The 22,624-nt window shown below is 39.9% G+C and overlaps 1 protein-coding gene across 3 annotated transcripts in view; it reads left to right on the forward strand.

Annotated features, from left to right (window-relative positions):
• Nucleotides 1-22,624, forward strand: part of GALNT9 (polypeptide N-acetylgalactosaminyltransferase 9) — a 157,966-nt gene that overhangs the window by 125,229 nt on the left and 10,113 nt on the right. For all 3 annotated transcript variants that reach the window (XM_050906606.1, XM_050906607.1, XM_050906608.1), the window contains 3 exons: nt 15,162-15,347; nt 18,790-18,927; nt 21,621-21,716. In XM_050906606.1, the coding sequence (XP_050762563.1) occupies nt 15,162-15,347; nt 18,790-18,927; nt 21,621-21,716 (420 nt within the window). The remainder of the gene's footprint in view (nt 1-15,161; nt 15,348-18,789; nt 18,928-21,620; nt 21,717-22,624) is intronic.

Genomic DNA, 22,624 nt, shown 5'->3' on the forward strand with positions numbered 1-22,624 from the left:
CTAAGCAATCTGTTCATATAGAATAGCTTGGTTTGTCAGTCACGTCACAGCCTATGATTAATGTTATTATCTGTCCATTAATAGCATTAATAGCAATAAAGCATTTAAGCAGAGTGAATGACTAGAACATAATAGCATTTTCTTCTGTTAAAGTTCCTCTTCTCTGCCTTTGTTTCTTTCCTCTAAGGTATCCAAAAATTGTTCCAGGCATGTACTGTTCTTCAGTCAGAAAGGTGAAGTCAAGTGTGTTGTAACAGACTCACTGGGGTTTTTTTGCGGTTTTTTGCATTTTTTTGAGTTGTTCTTGCAACTCAGGCAGCTGCCAAGGGTAGCTGTGCCTGGACAAAAGGGTAGTGTAAGTCAGAGGCGTGTTTTTCAAACTTCAGAGACTTGTTTTGCTGTTGGACTTAGCCTAGATCAGTTCTGACTTTCTCCTTACCAGGTAGCTTATTCCAGTTGTTTATGGGCACCCCCCCTCCTCCGGCACCTTCCTATAGCACTGGTTATGTTTTCCCAGGGAGGAGAATCTTAATCATGGGTTTGTCATCTGAAATAAATACGCATTCCCAGTGAAAGCCATGATTACACACATCTGCATCTTATGTTTAAGGATTTGGCACTTATTGTGTAAAACAGGATGTCATCTGAATTCAATAATCATGTGTTGGTTTAGTGAGCTGGTGCTTATTCCTACCAGATGAACTTGTCCAGTATAAGCAGGTGATGATTTGTGGGTTTTTTAATATAAATTGCCTGTTTAGTTTGCTGATCTGATTTAGAAAGGGTGTGTGGGAAAGGATGTCTGGAATTACTATAATGATTTGTTAGTACTTCTGCTGGTGAGCTATTTTTTTTCTTATTGCTCACTGCTGATATTTTATTAATTATCCTCCTAGAGATCAGTTTTCAGTATAAATTCTACCTCCAGCTTGAGTTCTGCTAATCAGAGTACAAGAGAGAATGCTTTAATATAGTGTCACTAGACTGGCTGGTTTCTGTACTTATGAGAAATGCGCTCACACTATTCCTTACAGCAGTGTTATCTCTGCTGTACACTTAGAGCACTAAGACTTAGTGAGATTTATAGAACTATTAAGAATGAGCTATCAGGTATATCTCCCAGATGATAATATTCATCGTTCTGTGTTCATACAACCGCTCCCTTGGGAAGGTCATAGAGGAGGAACAAGATAGAATTAATGCTTTGAAAAACAAGAGTGCACCCTGCATCATCAATATCTCTGCAGGTCACAGCTGCCAAACGTGAATTTAAAGAGCAATCCCAAGAGATGCAAACTGTCACAGCTCCCTCAGTGCTGAACATCCAGCGTCAGAACTCAGTGAGCTGTTTCTGCTCACTTCTGCCATTTTTTCCAGCTACATTTGCCTCGCTTTCTTTCCTTTTTTCGTCAGCGCTGCCCTGGTGATGGTTATGTAGCAGGGCTGTGGAGAACTCGCACCTCTTGTCTCATGTACCTTCTTTAGAGGTCCTGGTGAAAGAACATCTCTGCTGGTGAGGCTTCTCCGCTGCCTAGATGCTTCAGGTGCCAGCACTTGAACAAATCAAGTCTTTTGTACGCCAGCCACCAAGAAGCCAGCCGACAAATGTGCCTCATCTACGAGGGCTTTATAATGTGGCCTCTGAGCTCTGTGACTGTCCACGGTATTGCTTTGTACCCGTAACACTGAGTCCTTGTGACTTCTCGTAACCATGTTCAAAGCTGAATTTAAGCTGAGACACCAGATGTCTTCATGGTCTAAAATATTAGTAATTAGTCTGAGTTTGTAGTGTTTCTGCATTAGAAGAAGCTTTTACTTTAATAGCCTTTTTTTGAAAATGTTATTCTAAGTAGATCAGCACGCTAAAATTTGCATTGTAAAAGATTGTTTTGGAACAAAGCAGGATCTAATGAGCATATAGTAAATCCCTTGGCTCTGCAGCAGAGTCACAATAAGCATAATAGCTCTCACTGAATGAATCCCTTGCAGCCTAAAAGCTTTTTTCTTTAAAATGAAATAGCAACCCTGCAGGATTTAGTGCAGACAATATGCAAAGATCATTTAAGGGACTGTTGTGGAAAGAGAAAACAAATGAGGATGACTCCACTTAGAGTCTTTTGAAAAGACCCTTTGTGATCACTTCATTAGACAGTCTGTTTCAATATTTTCTTATTCAAGAATGACTTTATTCTAATGGAAGCATCAATAAATTTCACTCTTTATTCTTCCTCCCTGTGGTCTCAGCTCAAATTCCAGGAAGCATTTTATCATTTTTCAGCCTTCTTACTGAAGGTTGAACACACAGTAAGTATTATTTCTTTAGCAAAAGACTGAAAGTGTGAACTAATGGTATTACACAAGAAAGCTGAGAACTCCCTTTGGGGGGGTGGGGGGGGAAGTTGAACAACTTTTGCCTTTTACTTTCATCCTGGCTTAACTTAGGTAACAATTGAAGGGAGATGCCATTAGAGGTTCTGCCTAGTTTTAGGCTAATGTATTTGCCTGCCTGTTAGAAAAGGTGCCTTGGAGTTACGCGCTTACTGTCTGCCCTTTCTGCAAAGCTAGAAGTAGTTTATCTCCCAGACATACTGGGATAGGCACCCTAAATAGTGTGAAAACCATTTCATTTGCCATTTTGAAGAAAGTTAATTGAAATCAGACTGTTGAGACAATGTTGAGAGGTTGCCCAGAGAGGTTGTGGAGTCTCCATCATTGGAGACGTTCAAAAGCCACTGGGACACAGTCCTGGGCAACTGGCTCTAGGTGGCCGTGCTTGAGCAGGGGGGTTGGACCAGGTGACCTCCAGAGGTCCCTTCCAACTTCAGCCATTCTGTGATTCTATAATTCAGCTGCCACATGCACTGATGTATATGACTCCAAACTTGCTGTATAATTTTTTTCTCTTGTTTTCTTTCTGAGTTCAAAAAGTTTAAATTTGAAATTGGTGTTATGAATAGACCAACCCCAGAGGTTTCAAGCGTGGGTGTTTTAATTCTAGCACCTGGCTTTAGCAAAGGCTTTTAATTTTGCTTCTGGGTTGGAGGTCTGATTTTTGCTTTAATTTACTCAGAGGAAATAATCCTTGTTCACCTGAGATACCAAATAAAAATGGGAAGAGGTTTGAAACATAAAACAACTCCTCCCCTCAAAAGCTCAACTACTGTCCTCATTTGACCACAGATCCAAAGCCCAAACCTGAACCTAAACTAGGTGCATACAAACCCCATCTAAATATGACAATCTTTGGCTTTACCTCTGTCTCAGAGATGTGTTTAAACTAGTTCATGTGATGGGATTTAACCAAATCTGGTCCTCTGTACTCACCGCTTTTTTTTCCTACTGAGGAGATGAGTTTCTTGAAGAAAAGTTTATTTCTGAAGGAGCTGTTGCTTTATGGACAGTGTCCACAGGTGACAGCCCTGGCTAGGGCAAGGGTGGAATTGGCTTCAGATCAAAAGCACAGTGCCCTGCTACATTATCTGAAGGACTGATTTTTGTTAATACAGAGCCTTGTAAACCTCAACGGAATGAAACTACTAATGGGCCAAAGGCATATAATGACTAAGTGCCAGTTACTGTTTGTAGGTAAGACTTTCCAATAGGAAGTCAAAGGTTTAGAAAGCCATACTACGAGTATCAGCATGGTTAATAAATTGAATGCCTCTCAGTTTGTTCAGGCAGTGATCGAGTAGCTGAATGGTTGAGGAATATACTAATCTTGACACATATTGGTGGAAATTGAGACAGCAATGACAAGTGTGGTCATTGCAGTTATTTTATAAGTGATATTTTTTAGAAAGCGTCCTGGTTCTGTTCTCTGTGAGTTAGTTTTGTACTCTTCAAGAGACTTTTATGGAAGTGTTGTGTGAACACCTTCACATGTCAAGCAAGGCATCCCTACTCTGACCTTCGGTATTCTTGCTAATCTCCTGGCATCTGACAGTGTGCTGCAACCTGGTTTGGACTGCTGCTATGCTCAGCTGATCTAGTCTTGAGCCTCTCTTAAGTAGCGTCCAAGTGAGCACTGGACTATGGCAGCTAGTATACTGGTTCTTGTGTTTCAGGAGAAGCTTCTGAATTGACTAGTCAGCATTATTTGGTGGTTTGGTGCAGGTCAGTAAAGCTTAGTCTGGCAAAACAGGTATTCTCCTAAGAACTTAAATGTCGCAGGAGCTCAGCTGCAGATTTTCTGATGGAAGCTTAATGTACCTATGTCTTTACCCCTTGCTGAGACTTGAATTTAGAGGGAGATTTTCTCTATGGTCTTTTGGGATAAGTGAGAAGAAATAACCTAAAGCAATCACATGAATGAGAAGTGAGGAACAAGGATGACGGGCTGGTCTTTAGTGCCGTTTCATGTATCCCATGTGGACTGTATTTTTCCAAGGCCAATTTGTTGAATTTTAACAGTTACAGTACAAACAGTGTCTGTGCTGACAGATTTGCAGAAATGACTGACAGTGGTTCTATTGATTTGGAAAAAAGTTGAGTAAATTTGTAAGAAGGCAGAAAATTATTCTCATCAAATGCGTTCTTAAAGAATATGTTATGAGAAGCATCTGCCTGGGACAATTACCAAACTACATTTGAGATACCAAATTGCATTTACTTTATACAAGGAAAAATGATTTGGGCTTGCAAAAACCGACATATCTGGTATTAGACCAGAAGAAGATATCTGCAGCCTCTTTCAGGCTTGAGGAGAACTCAGAGAAAGTAGAGTTATTATCTCTAGCCTATGAAGTTTAAGGCTACGTCTCAAAGCAATCTCTTTTCTATGCCTGTCATTTACGTGATAGGAGCTGTTAACATCTCCTGGAGCGTTTTGAGGTGCCAACATTCATTCATTTGCTAAGAAAAACAAGTCTTTGAAAATTAAAAACTTGCCCTTAGATAGGCTGTCCTTTCTCCCTACTCCCATTCCTCAATGCTTGCTCTCCTGTCAGACCCTAATGCCATCCCTAAGCAATGATGTCAATGAGGCGGATGGTAGACAAACAGTGTTTATCTGCACCCAAGGTCAGCAATACAGAATGTACTGACATTTGCTATACACCATGCCTGTGAGGTTGCCTGCTTTGTTATTACCTGTTAAGCTGCCATCTCCCAAAATTCTGCTCCCCAAGTGCTTTCTGGGACTAACAAATCATCTCCCCCGTCCTCTTCCACATGAGGAACATGCTGACATCATGCCTTCAGCAGAGCAGTGAGCCACTGTCCTCTGCATGGCACATGGTACGTTGCTGCAAGTGGATCAGTCAGGATCGGTGGAGTCTCTGGATAATTCTCCCGGTGCCTCTCTCGGGCAGCTACCCCAGAGCAGGCAGGCATCCAGGGAACTTGTGCCAGCAAGGGCAGACGTCATGATCACCAGAAGCAGGCTCTGCTTTGCAGCCATGTGAATCCTAGGAGCTCAGGATTGGGAACGAGGAGCAGGCTCCAGAGCCAGTGATGGAAGTCTGGTATCTGCGTAAGCTCTCCTAACATTTGAGTACAGAACTGGCTGCATTTTGCCATCATTTCGGCCTCGTGCTTAACTCCTGCTATGCTCTGCTTGGCTGTGAAGCCTTCTCACCAGCTCCTCAGGAAACAGTCTTATCAGAGCAGGTGGTCTTTGACCAGTACCACTGCAGTTATAGATGAACTTTCCTAGCGGCAAACAAGAATTCCTGAACCACCTTGGTTTGGAGTGATATTTTAGTCTTTGCCATCCCAGTTAACATGTATTTGAAATCCATATGTGAAGCATGGCGTATGCAGTGTTGCATAGTGCAGCTAGCCTATGCGTTATCAGTCTGCTCTTGTTTCTCCGAAGGTTTTTTGCAATTTCCATCCTCCATCACCAAGACGTTTCATAGAGCCTGGAATTTTCCTTGCAGGAGGGAATTCTACTTCATGCATAAAATCATCAGCTTCTTCCCTAGACGTGCTTTTTTCGAAGGTGCAATATCCTTTGTAAAAATTGTGCAAAATACGGGTTTATGGAGATCAGATTAGTGGTTAAAGTATATGGGACATTTTTAATATCATTTTAAATCCTATCTTCTCCCTCCCATAGCACCTAGTCTATTAATTTATCGGACTTAGTTCTTTACACACAAAGCTTATCTTTATAGCAAGATAGCAGTTGCTGAGCGCGACTTTCTCGAGAACGTTTCAATTTCTTCATGTGTATCTATTTTCTTCTCTAAGAGAGTTAACAGAAGGGTTTTATCTTCTCACTATTGTCACATCTGAGATCTTAGCTGGCTTGAGGTTCTGTGTAACCTCTAAGAAATACGAGAAGGACAACCTCTAAATTTGCTACTGAAGAGCCACCAGAGAAATATAAAACACATGCATCAGTTGAGTGTCTCATTGCAAGAACATTATGGTCCCACTGCCTTTTTTCTCTGAAAGCAATTCATCTGCAAATATTAGAAAACCTCAAGGGAACGAAACTAAGAGGTCAAACTCCAATCAATTCTAACAAATTTTAAAGGTTAATCAAGTGTCTATGAAATAATTGTTCTACTTCCCTACAAAGAAAAGGTGCCATTTTGAATCTGCCATGAAATCTCACATTAGATGACTCTGCAAGAGGATCTAAGAACACACCCTTGAACTCTATCGTAAGAGTTTTGGGAAAAGCAGCTAGCTTCCAAGTATTCAACATTGGGGCAACTGAAATAATAATAATAATCATAAAGAGATAATACTAGTGCCAAACATATACTAAAGACTCATATGACTGCATCTGCACTATTGTCCGTATCTATGCTTCTGTCTTCAAATTAAGTTCATGCTGCATGAGCCAGGAAAAAAAAAAAAACATGAGGAGCGCCCCAAGTGAAATTCAACCCTCCAAAATCAATAGTCCACGAACACTGCTGCATGTCCCCAGCCGTACAGGGCAGCAAGAGCAGACGGGGCTAGGTATTTACTCACCTACGTTAACAAGACTATCCTAGTGACAGAATTAGCTTTTATGCGTGAGACTTTGTCACACTCCCTATATATCTGCTATTAGCAGATTATCTATAAACTGCTGTTAGCAGGAGCTGAAACCAAAAAGGCAGGGATTGTAATAGAGACAATGTCATGATCAGTCAAGCAAGGACCCTTTTGGGTCCTGTAATTTGCAAGCATCAGTCAGAAGTTTATCCTGAAATCTTTGACAAAACATATGATCTTGAGATGTGATTTCTTCCTTTTTTCAGTTCTTTTTTTGGCAGCTAAAAGTCCCTCTGATGTAAGCTGTTTTGTCCCAGCATGGAAAGATTTTTGCTCTGAGTGCACCACTAAATAGCACAGGCTATTTTGAGAAATGAGAGTTGGGACTTTTTTAAACCATAATTATGGCTGCCTTTAAAGATGATGATAAAAATTTAGTTGATGAACAAAACGAGACCACATGATTAATTTTTCCGTATGACGTGTTTGATTATGACAGCTCCCTAGTTTCTAACAGCTTCCTATGTGAAGTGAAAAACAGAGAGCGCACTTTATCTAGCACATCTGATTAAATATGACTCTCAGCACTGAGAATACGTGGAAGAAAGAATATCCATAAAACCCCGTTAGAAAAAAAGAAAATGTCAGGCTATAAATTACTTCGAAAAATCGGGTTTCAGTGAACTATGTAAATTGTCAATATCAGAGATGCAAGAACCATAAGTGTGCTATATTCATGCTAATTTTTTGTTTCTAGAGTGGGCACTAGAAGAGTTGCCACATCCATTAAGGACCGGAGGATAACTAGAGAGCTCCTGTGTTTCAGATGGGAAAGGATCTTATTGTCATTTTTCAAATTTATGTTGAAGAATCCCTTCTGATTCAGACCTTGTTGGTCCATGGCTGACTGGAGAGAGAGGCCGAAACTACAGCATCATCTTCCCATGCATGTTTTTAATGTTAAAGAGTTACCTTTCTGTTTGACTTCAGAGTAGGAATTTTCCTGTAACTTTGCTGTACACATGGATTTTATTTTACACAATGGTGTTAAAGGAGCTGAGAAGGGCCCAGTGGTGCCTGCTGTTGTGAATTTACTGGGTTGTGTGTCCTCCTGCCCTTCAGGTATGGCAACTTTTGCCAGAAAGTACTTAGACTTTTTTCACCTTGAGGAACCACAATTTAATCACTCTGTCAGATCCCATCATTTGGGCGGTCTGTCACAGTGATTTAAGGCATCTTTATCTCCAGGCCACATGCACTCTGAGAAGGACTGTGAGCCCACTGGCCTCCTTAAAGTTTGATGGGCAGGTTTTTGAGGCTTTTCCAGCTGATAAGTTAAACCAAAAATATTTCTGTGGAAAAGGCTGTGCTTTGGCAAAATTTCTAAATGAGAAGAAATACCTGTTTTTAATGTTGTCAAAAGGTTGTGTTTTGCTATTTTTGCAACAAAAGTTTGGTTTTCAGTTTAAACTGACCTTTCGGATTGACATACGCTTATATTAAAAAAGCTTTTAACACCAAAGAGATCTTCTGAAAATCATCAGTAGTTCACTTTCAGAAAAACATTTTGGGGGTAGTTTTTTGGGAGGAGGAAGATGGAGGTGACAAAAAGCCTGTATTTCAACTAGTGAAAACATTTAAGATTGATGTTATTCTTGACAATTTAGGTCAGCAAAATTTCTGAAACATGTGGAAATTTTTTCGTGATAGGAAAATCTTTTCCAGTCCTGCCGTAGGTGTGTGTGGGTAGTCTAGAAGACATGTGTCTGTGGTGGGCTTTGCTTTGAAAATTGAAGAAAACCTGAGATCCCTGACTTGTAAGAATTCCCACGCTGGGATGTCATAAAACAGGGATATCTGAGCTGCTTTAAAAACTCCTCCATCTTTTCTGTTGCCTTCACACAGAAAAGAAAGTCGGAAATCTGAAAGGCTGCTTCTATGAAGTGCTACTCAAGTGGAGTTCAGAACTGTTTTTATAAAACATCAGAGTCCGGTTCTAGCATAAAGGTTTCATTTCAGGATGTGAGGAACATCCACCTCTGAAGTGCTGCCTCTGGCAGAAGCCATTGCAGAAATGCCAGGTAACATGCTCTGCTGAGCATATTAGAAATGAGGGGACCCTGCTGCCACATGCATGTTTTGAAGCTGATTTCTTCCATTTTCTTACTGCTGGAAGATGTAGACAAGTGGTTATTCCTTTCAGCAAAGGACCACTGAACTGTCCACGAGTTCTTGGAAACAGATAAAGCACAAAGCTGCTATGACACAATTGCAGTTTGTACAGTAATCGTCCCTTCTGGCACCACCTCCGGAGAGCTTGCTAACTATGAAAAATGGGCTCAAAGACTCAGATTACTGCAAATTTCATTAATTGCTTGATTTTCTATATTACTAGAGAGCAGGACTAATCCCAGCTCTCTTTTGGAAAGTGAGCCAATGTTTACTCAGCTGGTTTTAAAAGAAGTGGAGACCAACGTGTTGCAAATGTCTGGTTCACTCTGTGTTGGCGTTGCTTTGGCGTCTGTTTACTTGCAGTGTTTAGACCAATGGACAGACCCGGTGTGTCCATTAAAAGAGGCTGTGAAATTGTTAGCAAAGGGTAATTATTTGGAAGCAAATCCCCCCCACACTGAAGTCTACTTTCCACTATTACACGTTCCTGGATATCTCATCTCTCCAGCTGCTTGTATCAAAGGTGTATTTGATGGAAAAAATAGTTGCAACAGAGAGTCTGAAACTTTTATTTTTCTCTCTCACTGAGCACCAAGGTGTTTAAACTGCAAAATTCACAGCAGGATACAAAGTTCTTAAGCATCATGAACTATCTTTCCAATCTACGTTTTCCAAGTTGAGAGAGTTAACTGTCTCCTCAGCTATGCCTTCATACCAATGCCATTTTTATTTTTACCTACTGATTTTGCTTTTACTGAGATCATTTGTACCAAATTAAATAACCCTGTACAGTTGGCTTAGCGTACAAAATAATGTCATACATTAACTTGTGAAGCTATAAGTTTGGGTTTTTTGACTGAAACAATGAATAATCTCTAGTATTAGTTACTTGTGGACTGCAGGCACCCTCTTCTTCTGACACTCCTAAAAGCATGCATAAGAACGGCCACAAAATATTGGAAGTTCATTGCCATTTTTGGCATGAATCATTTCACTCATTAGTCAGTAAACATGTATTTTCAAAAACCAGAATGGCTGAAGGTAATGTGGGCTATTTTTCAATTTACAGAGCACTAAGTCCATGGAGAGTGAAGAGCCCTCCCTGTAATCAGTGTGAGTGCCTTGGGAGCTGCAGCTACCCTGCTGCAAATGGCTCACCTGAGTATTAAATCCCATGACGTCTTTGAGCTCTGACATTCACTCAGCAGGGCATGATGCTATTGGAAATAGGTCTCACCTGCAGAGCTGGAGGCCATGTCAGCAATGTTCTCTCTCTATATATTGCCATGACTTAGGAACTGATTAGCCCAGCAGTCCAGCCAGCTCTACATCCTGCTTCAGTGGTGACCAGGCTTGTTGTTTGACCTTTTTGATTGATGGAATTTTACTTTTTACTTTGCCTCACCTCCTTTCCTCATTCCCAAAATACCTGGATTTTGGTCAAAAGTGTTGGTTTGCTTTTTTGGTTTGCTTTTTGGTTTGCTTTTTTGGTTTGCTTTTTTGGTTTGCTTTTTTGGTTTGCTTGAAACTGTACTTCCTTTTCAGGATGCTAATAATTTCATCCAAAAAAAAAGACAACTGTTGCTTTAAGACATTTTCTGGATTTTAAAAAAATTTTTTTTTAGGAAACCAATATTTTTAAAAAATCCTATTAAAAATTACAGTTTGGCCCTTCAGCAATGAATATTTGTGGGAAAATGTATTTCCGCAGAAAATTTCTTCTTGTTTGGTAAGAGTTAAAGCATAGCAATTTATTAGCCTTTTTAAATCATGTACCCAACCTGCATTCAGAGAACTTTGGTGATGTACAGTTTGGGTCATGGTAGACAAGACACTGTCTCATCTCAGGGTTTTTTTGATGCACAGAATATGATGTCTGATTGACTACTGTATAATAAATGGTAAACACTTTTCTGTAGGACAGTCATATCTCAGGTGTACAGGAATAGCTAATAATTAGTGCCAGTAAATCATGGTAGCACAAACCACGAACATTATCATTCAGTTTGTAATTTACCCCTGATGTGGGTACTTGTTCTCCTTAATACTTAATATGTCTGTTTATAGAAAAGTTGATTGAGATAATTAGCAGTAAAAATGCTAAGGTAACATGGCTATGGTAACATTTATATTGCTATCAATTTTGTTTATAGCAGCCTAAAGAGCAATACTGAAATTAGAAATTAACTACAATTAGTGAATAAATTGAGTGTCTCTTGGAATTACTTGATCATGTCTTAAAACGTTGCACAGTGTGACGCTCACGGAGGCAAAGCCGAGTCCCTGGGCTGTAGCAGCTGCGCTGAGTCGAGGAGCACCCAAAGCAGAAGCCTGTTTGCTTCTCTTCTGCTGCTGCTTATCAGCTGGAGCTACTTCTGTGCCCTGGCCAGGGCATCTTTGGAGCCTGTAGGTACCCTGCCTTCAGTGGAGCCTGGGCTGTTGCCCCAGCTGCTGCCCTCCAATACAGGTTTGATGAGTGCATGCTGTGATGCCAGAAACAAAGTTTACTATTGGGGATTGGCATCTCCATGGGCGAACAGAAGGCTGAGTTTGCTTTTCAGTGATGTGCACCCTCGTAGGGACCGGCTCAGAGAGACCGTTCAACTTCCACGTTCTCAGTAAATGAACCTTGAAACACACAGTTAATGTTGGCAACTCAGTGCGAGAGGAATTACTTCGGCTGGAAATAATGTTGTTATCCCAGAAGATGAGTCATAGATATGGAAGTTGGTTTCCTCTGATTGCCTGAAATGTGTCAATTTGGAGGGACTTGGGCATCATTTTATGCTCACAGGTAGAAATGGTTTGCTTCCCATAGTAAGGCACTTTAAGAACTCTGCTTGATAAATGCTATATAGATGCATGTAATTATTTTTCTGGCATAATTTCATAGTTAGATGTGGAAAGAAATGGGTTGTTTACTACTGTTAAAATGGGTCATTAAATACAGTTTTGAGGATGAAAAGAGGAGGAGAATCAACTAGTTTCGGGGGCAGCCACTGACTTGCCTCTCTCTTATCTGTTTCATGCAGTAAAACTTTCCATGTTCTTTCATCCTTCATTGTATTTCAGAGACTTCTTGCAGGTAGAGGCAGACAGGCAATGGTTTTCTGAATCACGCGTGTCTTTCAATTCTGTGTCCAGCAGGGAGAAGGTGCTGCTAAACCTCCCTATCCTCTTGATTTACACACAAGTCTTGAGTCTTCATCTAAATCTCACATAACTGCTCTTAACTACTGGGATCTTGGCTGGGTTTGGGTGCACATGCTTGGTTGTACTACTGAAACTCTTTCATTTTGTGTAAGACTAAGTAATCATTGGGCTGGAAAGGGAGAGGACAAGAGCTTCACTCTGTACTTAGCAGTGCACTGAAAGGGTGTGGGGATGCAGAATCATGTCCATGCTCCACTGAACAGCAACTAATCCTTATGAAGTGAAACAGGAGACCTTGTCTGGCCTGAAAAGAAATGACCCATAGTCGAGCAGCCATGGCATTTATCCGGGATACGGAGAAATGGTGGCATGATGATATACGCCTGGTGATACACAAGTATCTAACTGCCTCCTCGCCCCATACGCTGTACATCCAGTTCTCTTTCTCTGGGACTGGAAAGCCCATCCTTACCCTGGGAAACATCCCCCACTGGTGTTAGAAGTTACGTATTCCCAGAAAAAACAAGGAATCTGGGGTAAATCAGCATCTTCATAGGAAGCAAAATTTCCTTTATTATTTCCTGGCTGTTTCCTTCCTTCCTACTCTTCAGCAGATTTGGTCTCTTTAAAGACCAAATGGGGCTGAGGGGTAGGGGAAAGGAGTGACTGAACGTAAATGTAAAGCAGTCTAGGGGACTGCGGATGAGGCGGTCACACCACAGTGCAAATTCACGCTGACTGCTGAGCACCGAAGATCCTGGCTGACAGGGTGAGCTTTATCTGGCCTGAGGCTGCCGCTGCCGCCTTTTTTTATTGTGTTTTCTTCAAAGTCAGGTGTCTGAGTTCCCTGTGGATTTCATCTGGGGAGAATTTATCACTGATAAATAACTGTGTTGAATTTACAGATGAGCTAAACTGTTTCCTTTAATGTTGCAGTTTAGTACCTTTTTCTTTTCAGGTTTGCATGAGCACTGGCATTTGAAGGAAATAAATCTCTTGCTCAGATAATGTATTTGCCCTTGGTACCAAAATATATAAATAAAAATTACAAGGTCATTAGCCATATCAAGAGAAAGAAAAATGTGCTGTGCATTAAATAGCTGACTTCCAGGAAGGGTTGGGCAAACAGCAGTATACTAAGGTGTACTGCTCATTTCCCCTTCTGATCATGAAAATCAATTAATTCCTTTCTTTTTTGTAGCACTTCCCCTTTGCACTGGAAACCTTCAGCATATGTCAGTCCAAATTTATGAGCAGTGTGTTTTTCAGTGTATTTTATTTATCAAATGCAAATTCCAGTGGCCAGTGATTTACTACAGAACTGTTTGGAAAGCAGCAAATAAATATTACCAAACAAAGTATTAAAAAAAAAAAAAAAAAGCCAAACTGGAGGAGAAGATTTTATCTGCCACTTCCCAAGCAATTTATCTTTGTCCCTGAGAAGGCAGGTTAGGTGGAGAACTGCCCCAGTATTGTTCTGGAGCGCATCTTGTCTGGAAATGAGCTCTTATGCTCAGTCAAAGGCAGCCTTGGAAAGCAATGGATTATTGCTTATATTTTAATATCTTTTATTTATTTCAGCTAGACTATAGTACTAGGTGCAGACCTGAGGGAACTGAAACGCATAAGCTTCGCTCACCCTGCATCATTCCTAATCTCGCTGATTCAGGGAGACAAGTCCTCTTTGTTTCCCACCATGGAGTTCAGACAGTAAATAATCGGCAGGAAAAAACTGCACGGTATGGGTAGGCTGGTGTCTGGGAAGGCTGGGTGATACAGTCTCCACTCAGCCCCTTTTTATCCATCTTCATCAACGCAGGGGTAGAGAGATAAGTGGCCATTTATTGCTTCTTATATGACCGGGCTGCAGGTAAAGGTATACAGAATAGTTGCACCAGAGGTTTCTCCTTTCCTCGCTGCCTGGCAGGTAAGCGGCTGAGAGGCTGTAGGAGCACTGGGTGAGAAGTGCATTTGCTGTGCTCACATCCACTGCCAAGTGTGGCAGTAACCTCTATGGTGAAATAAATGCACGTTTTGGCTAATGGCTAGATTTACCAAGGCATCCTATGCTAAGACTTGTGTCTTATTCTCGGCTAAAACTTCCATGGGACATCCTGTACCAGGTTGCTTGTTTCTTACTGAAGGTAGGGCAAAGCTTGTTTGTGAAGGGAGAACTGCTGTGCTGAAAATCAGTGAAGCCTGCAGGGGCTAGATTAGAAAAAAAAAAAAAGAATAATTGACTGACTCACAATCAAAGTCTAAGTTTCCATAATGAGAAAATAAGTGTTTCCATGCTTTTTTTTCCTGTTGGTATTGTGTGGGGGGGTAATTTGTTTCCTTCTATTTCCCAAAGGTAATGTTCAAATCCCCACATAAAAGGCTCTGGTGTGGAACAGGTCATCTGAGATGCTTATGTATGCTAAACATGTATCAGATTTTTCTGGCAGTCACATTTAAACTATTAAAAGTTTGTTAGTTGATTTGGTGAGCTGACACAGTAACCCCCATGTATACAGTGCCAAACACAGCCAGATGATACAACTGATTTTTGCTGAAGTTTCAGTAACAAGCACTAGGTTAAATTAGTCCCTATGATAGAGGTTACCACCTTATAATTTGTCTTCTGCCTAACGGTTCCAAGAACAGTGACATTATGGGGAAGGACTTGGATATTTATGGCATCTAAACTTGTACCTAACACAGCCAGCTGCATTCACCTTGGACTCATCTATAGTCAATGTGCAGAGAGAGAGGTTTCACCCCCAGAGCAGGTAAATCGGGCGACAGCAGGTTCAATAGTCTCCGACTAGGGAACGCTCTATACAACATCTGAAAAGAAGCAGTTGTATCGCCTTAAAAAGAAAAAAGAAATAATGTAATTGTTTTTCCTCCAACTCTCCCAGGTCTGGCAGTGTGGAGGAAGCATGGAGGTGTTACCCTGTTCTCGCGTGGCGCACATTGAACGCACAAAGAAACCCTACAACAACGACATTGATTACTATGCAAAGCGCAACGCCCTGCGGGCCGCTGAGGTCTGGATGGATGACTTCAAGTCGCACGTTTACATGGCGTGGAACATCCCCATGGCAGTAAGTATGGGTCATGCTCTCTCCTGAACAGAGGCAGAAACACGGATGGTTGCTCCTAGTTAGCTCTTTGAGGTGAAGGATATTACTACACTTGTACAAAGTGGGCTAAGCTTAGGGGGAAGAGTGCTTTCATGCTGGTGCGTGCTTAATATGGAGAGTTCTGCCATATAAACTGCCTTCTTCAGTGTAAGTTTTGTTGTACGCTCAGGAGCGGTGACGCAGCTTTATAATTTAACTAGAGCACGATGTTTCAGGTTTATGCATTTCCTCAGAAGAAGTTGTTAATTTGGGATGCCATTAAACTTTGAGGTGTTCATATGCTACAGTGGTGAGGACTACAGAAATGTCCATAAATAAATATCATTCATTGTGAGACATAGTAGACCTCACCAGCATAAAAAACAAAGTATGTGATAAAAGAATCACACATTAACTAGCTTTATTGTCTACAGGCTGCGAGTTGCAATGTGGACACGTTCTGTTTCTTACTGTGCATACGAATTGTAGATGGCATGTGGGGGCCTCTAGTTATCCATGTAATATAAATATTAGATAAACTGTAGGTTCAGTTTCTCACTTTATTCTGTAAGTATATCATATGCTACATCTCCACTGAGCATAATTCTTGGCGAGAAGAGATATATGTTATATCCCAGTCAGGTGGAAGCTGACTGCTGCTGTATTCTTTAGTGGTATTTGCATCCAAATTATTCATGTGAAGGGGCGCAGGGAGAGCAGCTGAGGGGAAGCATACTCTGATCTGTAGGTAATGACGGTTTAGTTAACCCTTATATGAGGGGTTTGTCCAGAGCTGATTGAAGTAAATGGAAACAGGAATGTTCCTATCGGAACAGGAAAATATGCCAACCCAGCAGTGCCTTTGTGAATATTCAGTGATGACCTAGAGTCCATCAAAGTCACAGCAGTCTTGTCAAAGACTTCATCGGATTTAGTCTGTGTCCTAAATATCTATTTGTACTTCGTACCTAGGTAATATATCAAACCCCATTTTTGTTCATTCCTGTTGTAGTTTTGAAAATCCATATATCTAAAGGAGCAATGTTTCATTCTTCTCCATGTTATGTCTGAATATATCAGATGTTCGCACATGTCCGAATTTCACTTACTGCTGTTCAGTATTGGACACTCTGTGCAAGGTCTCTATGAAGATGTGTTTCGGTGACTTCTTTTGGCGTGAGACGTAATTGCAGAGGATTATTTTGCCTTAACAAAAGGCAATACTGCATAACTTCTTTCCCACACAAGATTTCCGTGATAGCAGGAGGAAGACAAAGCAGTGTCCATCTAAGTTTTTAGGGGCATTTTGGCCCTGTCTGCATCCATGTGATGAAATGGTCAGTTTCAAATAGGAGACGAAAAAGTAACCTTGGTAAATTTGTTTGCTTGATGGTGTCTGCAAATTAATTCTGAGAAAAGACAAGATATTTAAATAAGCATTTACATCAAAACATGATTTCCTTTAATCTCTCTGAGGTTACTTATTGATGTAGTTTTCGGCACTGAGCTATACAGCAGTGCTTTAAAAAACAACCAGGCACATCTATGTTAAGAGACAGAAGTACTGAACATTAAAATTTTCTCTCCGTAAAATCAATTGATTGATAAAATGTGCATCATAAAAATAACCCCATTAGCTCTTAGGAAAAAGAAGCTAGTATTAGTGTTCTCAGAGATATTCCACAGTAGTATTCAATCTCGATGACTAAGAAGTACTGTACTGTTATAAGCCACTAGAAAAACCTTCTGCAGGAGAACTAGAAACCTTACTGCCTGGTTAAAAAGAACATGTCCACGTACTAAATTCTGTGGACACCTCATTCTTGTACCATCATGCTGTAACCCGCAGGTGATGACTGCAGCTAATACAGAAGTAAGCACAGCACTTTCATAGCTGCTCAATTTGCTGCTCTTGAGTTCTGTAGAAATGACACTGCAAACAGGGCGCTGTATTGCCTCATTTTAGAATAGGGCAGAAAGGACGCAAGTAAAATATATGTTTTCTCCCATACCAAAACGCATCCAAATTAACCTTTTCATAACTCACACCATCTTTTTCACAACTGGCTCCCTTCCAAGTTATTGAGGATCTGTGCATAATGTGTATCTTGATTAGCAGATGATCTTTGGACACATCTGCAAGATCATACTCCTATAACCTTCAGCAGCAGGTCAGCATAGCTTTATTTTAGTTAACCAAATATTTGGTATGTCCCTGCTTATGATCTATTCCTCGACAATTTTAGTGATAAAAGAATGTTATATTGAATGATTTATTGTACTGGGTGCCTCCGAGAATTGCTCTCCTTCCATGTAGCCTGAAGTAGTACGTAAATTAACATTCATTTGAATGGATGCTGCAGAGAGAGCTCATGACAAAGTATGCATCAGCAAGCAGCAGTGAGCACAGCAAACTCTTTATGTGGCAAATAGAAAAACCTGTTCAGTATTACACTTGTATTCTCTCCTGAAAACTAGGCATCTGTTGGGGATTCTCATAAACCCTGAGCTAAGATTTGCTGCTGTCTTGTAACCCCGCATTAGACATTATTTGTAAGAAGTACAGAAATCTTCTGGAGGAAAGGTACAAGGCACTTAAGACAGATCCATGCAAAACTCCCCAGTTTCAGTCCATTTGATTCATACAGTGTTGGAAAAGATTTTTAGATGAGGTAACTCTTACTGTCATAATGTTGAACTGTGATGATTTATAATGGTTTAAATCAACAGACACTAACTCAGGACCTGGTATTTTTTAAATGGCGGGGTTTGATCGTATTGATTTGATTCTTCCAGACCGTGTTTTTCATGGTATTTGTATTCAAACATGAATTAAATTCTGAAGTAGAATTATAAACAAGGGTTTGAGTTTAACTGCATTTTATGGCCCAAGTCTGCAAATGAGCTCCAGTTCCAGTAAAAACTGAATGCTGGTCTATGCAAATGTTTAATGGGGCTTAATGACTTTTTGAGCAGCTCTGCTTTGAAGTTTTAACAGGTCTATTCTGATCTCACTTACATTAGTGAATACCCAAGGCTGTTACTAGAGTAAACCATGATCAAGCTGCCATATCTTAGATCAGAATTACCACCTAAGTTCCTAACGAATCTGAAAGCAAAGGAGTTCAGGTTTGATTGCAAACATTTAGAATTGCTGTAAGTAACAACTTTCTTACTGTATTCTTATTGTTTTGATTTATGTTTGTGTTTTGCTTGTTCGTTATCCTTCTTTTTCCACTGACTTTCATTAATATTTATTGTCTGCTTTCAACAGCAGCTGTTTGATGAGCTGCTACGTACAAAAGAAAAAGACGAGAGGGAAATACTGCTTGGTATACAAAATGAACTCCAATTTGGTTTCAGTAAAGAAAACAACTGTAAAGTCAATGCAGTGAGATTTCTTTATTCTTCTTCTGCTTTGTAGAACCCTGGAGTTGACTTTGGAGACGTTTCTGAAAGAATAGCTCTACGACAGCGACTGCAGTGCCGGAGTTTTAAGTGGTACTTGGAGAATGTCTATCCCGAAATGAGGGTTTATAATAATACAGTCACTTACGGAGAGGTACTGTATGTCTTTGCAAATACATCATGGCTGCATTAGAGCAGCCCGTTCATCTTAGTGGTGGGTATCAGGACGTACAGAGCAATTTCAAGTCGGCACAGTAGTAGCAACAGGAATGTCCTCCCCTACTTTTAGTCAACCCTAAGAAGTGTGGCTTTGAAAAGCACTGTCCCTCTCCTTGGAGTGTATCAGATGAAATCATTCTCACTAACGATGATACGCAGCCTCCTTGGCTTTCATTTTAAAATAGAGCAGCTCTGAGAACATAAATTTGAGGTAATCATTTTCCCAAATAGGATGCCACAGACGTCATCAAGAAAACATCAGCAGTCAAGAGAGCTAAAATAATTACAGTTAATGAGAACAGTTGAGTTTACTGAATCGTTTTTAGGTCAAGAACCGCCCCTTTTTTGGGTTTTGCCAAACTATTTGAAGGATTACATTCACTCTATTAATTCATTTTTGCAGTCCTCCTTGTTCAAGATAAAAAGGAACATATCTTTGTTCAGATTATGAGGTGAGGCTACCATTTGGCAGGTCTTTATCTCATCGTGAAAAAGTCATTAGAGGAAAAACAATTTTGCTGCTTTGTGCTCAGATCCTGTATTTTCATTTGCACTTGTGTACCAGTATTGAGTAAGACCTTGGGACACCTACTTGGAGATAGCTGAGTGGATAGGTTACTTAACTCTAATAAAATGCTGGATCCAAACGTGTTAGAAATGTGTAGATGTTTTGGTTCACCTCAGCTGTCTGGATCATTTCTTTCTCTTCTGTGAACCAACCAAAACTCCCACATATGCTTGACCCCAATCTTTAAAGAAGTCAGACATGCCTTCTGTAACTCTTTAAATCTATATCATGTGCCTGTAATATAAGGACTGCTGTCACTTGTGACTGTGAACTGGGGCGAAGTTCTAGGAGCTCTCCTGCTGTATAATGTTTTTAAGATTCTGTTTTAATTGTCTGCTTGAACTACAATTAAATCCAAAGGCAATATATTTTCACACGAGACAACTAAATGGACATTCTTCCATTCTGTTCCATTTGATTGACTTCATATAAAAATAAGTCAGGCACTTCAGATATTGATACAAAGTGCAAGTTTTATTGCATAATATCATTTTGCATCCTAATATAACTATCCCTAGCAGTAACTGTGAAAAGACATTTAGTAAATTCAACAGAAGCTATTAGTAACTGTCAGCTCTGAGAAGGCTGTTAACTGCAAAGAACATTGGCAGAACTGCCAATGTTGTGTCAATTATAGCAGACGGTTAGCAAGCTGGGCTCTAAAAAGAAGTTTGTTTCTGTTGAGTGGTCGCATAGAAGGTTCTTGAGTCAAACAGGAAGTTTAGTGATGCAAGTGTCTAATTCATTAAAATTTATAATAAAGTGGAGCCACACAAGCTATTTAGCCACTATAAACTGGCATCCTTTCCTTTCAGTCTTACATGCCCATAACGAAAAAAATAGAGGCTTCATCCTAAATGACATCAAGCTTGTTGTTAAATACTTTCTCTTCTGGTTATTTTCCTGGAGGAAAAGATGTCTGGATTTTAGTGAGTTTAAAAGAAAATAAATGTATTGAGTAGATGTGAAACTGATTGAAACAGTAGTAAAAATATATTTCCTAGTGACTCAATTCACATTTTTTAAAGCTGTGTCATAAAGCTGTCCTCATCTTCTTTAGTCCTTATAGTACCTGAGTCATAAAATAAGCCTCCTGCAATTTAACTGTTGGTGAGCCCCTTTATCCGATAACGTTCCCTGTTATGCTCATACACTGTAATATGAAGGATTATTTACTGATTTTTCCGACACCTCATGCAGCAGCTACTTCTATGTTATGGGGGTGGCCAGACAAATACTTCACAGTCTAAACTAAAACTGACCTGTTGACTGTTTCAAAATGTCCATCTAAATAACTTCTTGTTTAAGATACCTGTAAAACTTTTCTATGTCCAAAATATGTGTATAATACTTCTAGCTTGAAGAGAAAGGCAGGCCTGAAATTTCACAAGAGCTCCAGCCCAGTTTTATAGACTTGTAAATTCTTCTTGTCTGGGGAGGCACATGAATTTTTTACTTCATTGGATCTCTGAACCCACACTTTAAATATATTGAAAGCCTTCCAACTCTGCTCATCATTGCTGTATCCTTTCACAATGACGTGCTTTACGTCACTTCTGTGCATAACAATATACTATATTCTCAATTCAAATAAATTTTTTTCACATGCTTTTTTTGTTTTTGTATAAGCCATAGGAGCAAACAAAAGGGTGCCTCATCCAACACCAATCCTGGGGAGCTCCTATGTCATGTGGTGAAGTCACATTCTCAACATATAGGGTCAAAATTTATATTTACACAAGAGTAATTTGGAGCAAAATTTGGCCTCGGTTTCTTAGAGTGAATTTTATGGGGTTTTGATCTTGAGTAATTGCTGAAAATATAACTCTGACCCAAGGTCTGTAAAGACAGCAGGTTGTCCAAATAATGTCTTTTCCTGGAGCAAATTCACTATTGGCATCCTGTCATACCTGGAGAATAAGCGTGTGTTTCTCAGAGAACAACAGTTTTACATACTAGTTGTTTCAATAGCTGTAGTGCAGCTAAGATTTAGCTAGATTGGACTTGCACCGTACAGATTAATTTCTAATACAACTGTTTTCTTTCTGATCTGCTTATAGGTGCGTAACAGCAAAGCTAGTGGCTACTGCTTAGATCAGGGAGCTGAAGAGGATGACAAAGCAATTCTTTATCCATGCCATGGAATGTCCTCTCAGGTAAATGGTTAAAATACCATAATTAATGAGAAACCTTTAACTTGAAGAATTTTCAGAAGAAACAAAAAGTAATTTGGTGCATTTGAGTTGAGTTTGGCAGTACATTCCTGAGTTGCAAAAGAAAATATCTGGCTTTACTCCAGTCTTTTTGGGTGCCCTTTCCAAGGTTGTTCAGCATGTGAATCTATACATTGAAGATGCCAGTTAGGAAAATGGAAGAATCATGACAATTTGTTTTAATAACAGAGCGATCCACCAAAGATTAATGAATTTAGACAGTTTGTGTGAGTGAGCAGCTCACTTGACTTACTCTAGGAATAGTACTTCTTTAAATTAACCGTTCATTGGTCCAGTAGGCTCCTATGCAGAAATGATTTAGCAAGCTGCTGATGTGATTCCCCAAGTGGGCAAAAAGTTAAGCACATATTTAACATCAAATTCAAAGGGAATTCAGAATATCTTTTAACGTAATACTTTTCTAAAATAGAAGATTTCTTTTTTGTCAGTCCCTGTGCACATTATTATTTTCTTACAGATGTCTGAAGATTTTAAAATGATATTTCTTCTTTCCATGCTCGTAGTGATGTTACATGTTTTTTAAATATCAGTTGGATATTATTTAAATCCAGGACTTGAGCTTCTTCTGAAATGTAATTCTAGTTTCTTTTGAAGTACCATCTGAATCAAAACTACGTTAATGGACATTCTCATGCATAAATAAACTCTGACCTTATCATGGAGTTAACAATTATCTGAAGTTCAGTCATACATATATTGATTTGGAGCCCTGGCTCATACATCACCATGGAGGCATAACAAGAGTCGCAAAATATAAATATTGCCTATTGGGCTTAATTGCAAGCTGGTGAAGAGTCATACCTTATTAGAGCAAAGTGAGATAGACAGTA

Source organism: Gymnogyps californianus, chromosome 16 (genome assembly GCF_018139145.2).
Source record: "Gymnogyps californianus isolate 813 chromosome 16, ASM1813914v2, whole genome shotgun sequence".
In the NCBI taxonomy this organism is placed as follows: domain Eukaryota; kingdom Metazoa; phylum Chordata; class Aves; order Accipitriformes; family Cathartidae; genus Gymnogyps; species Gymnogyps californianus.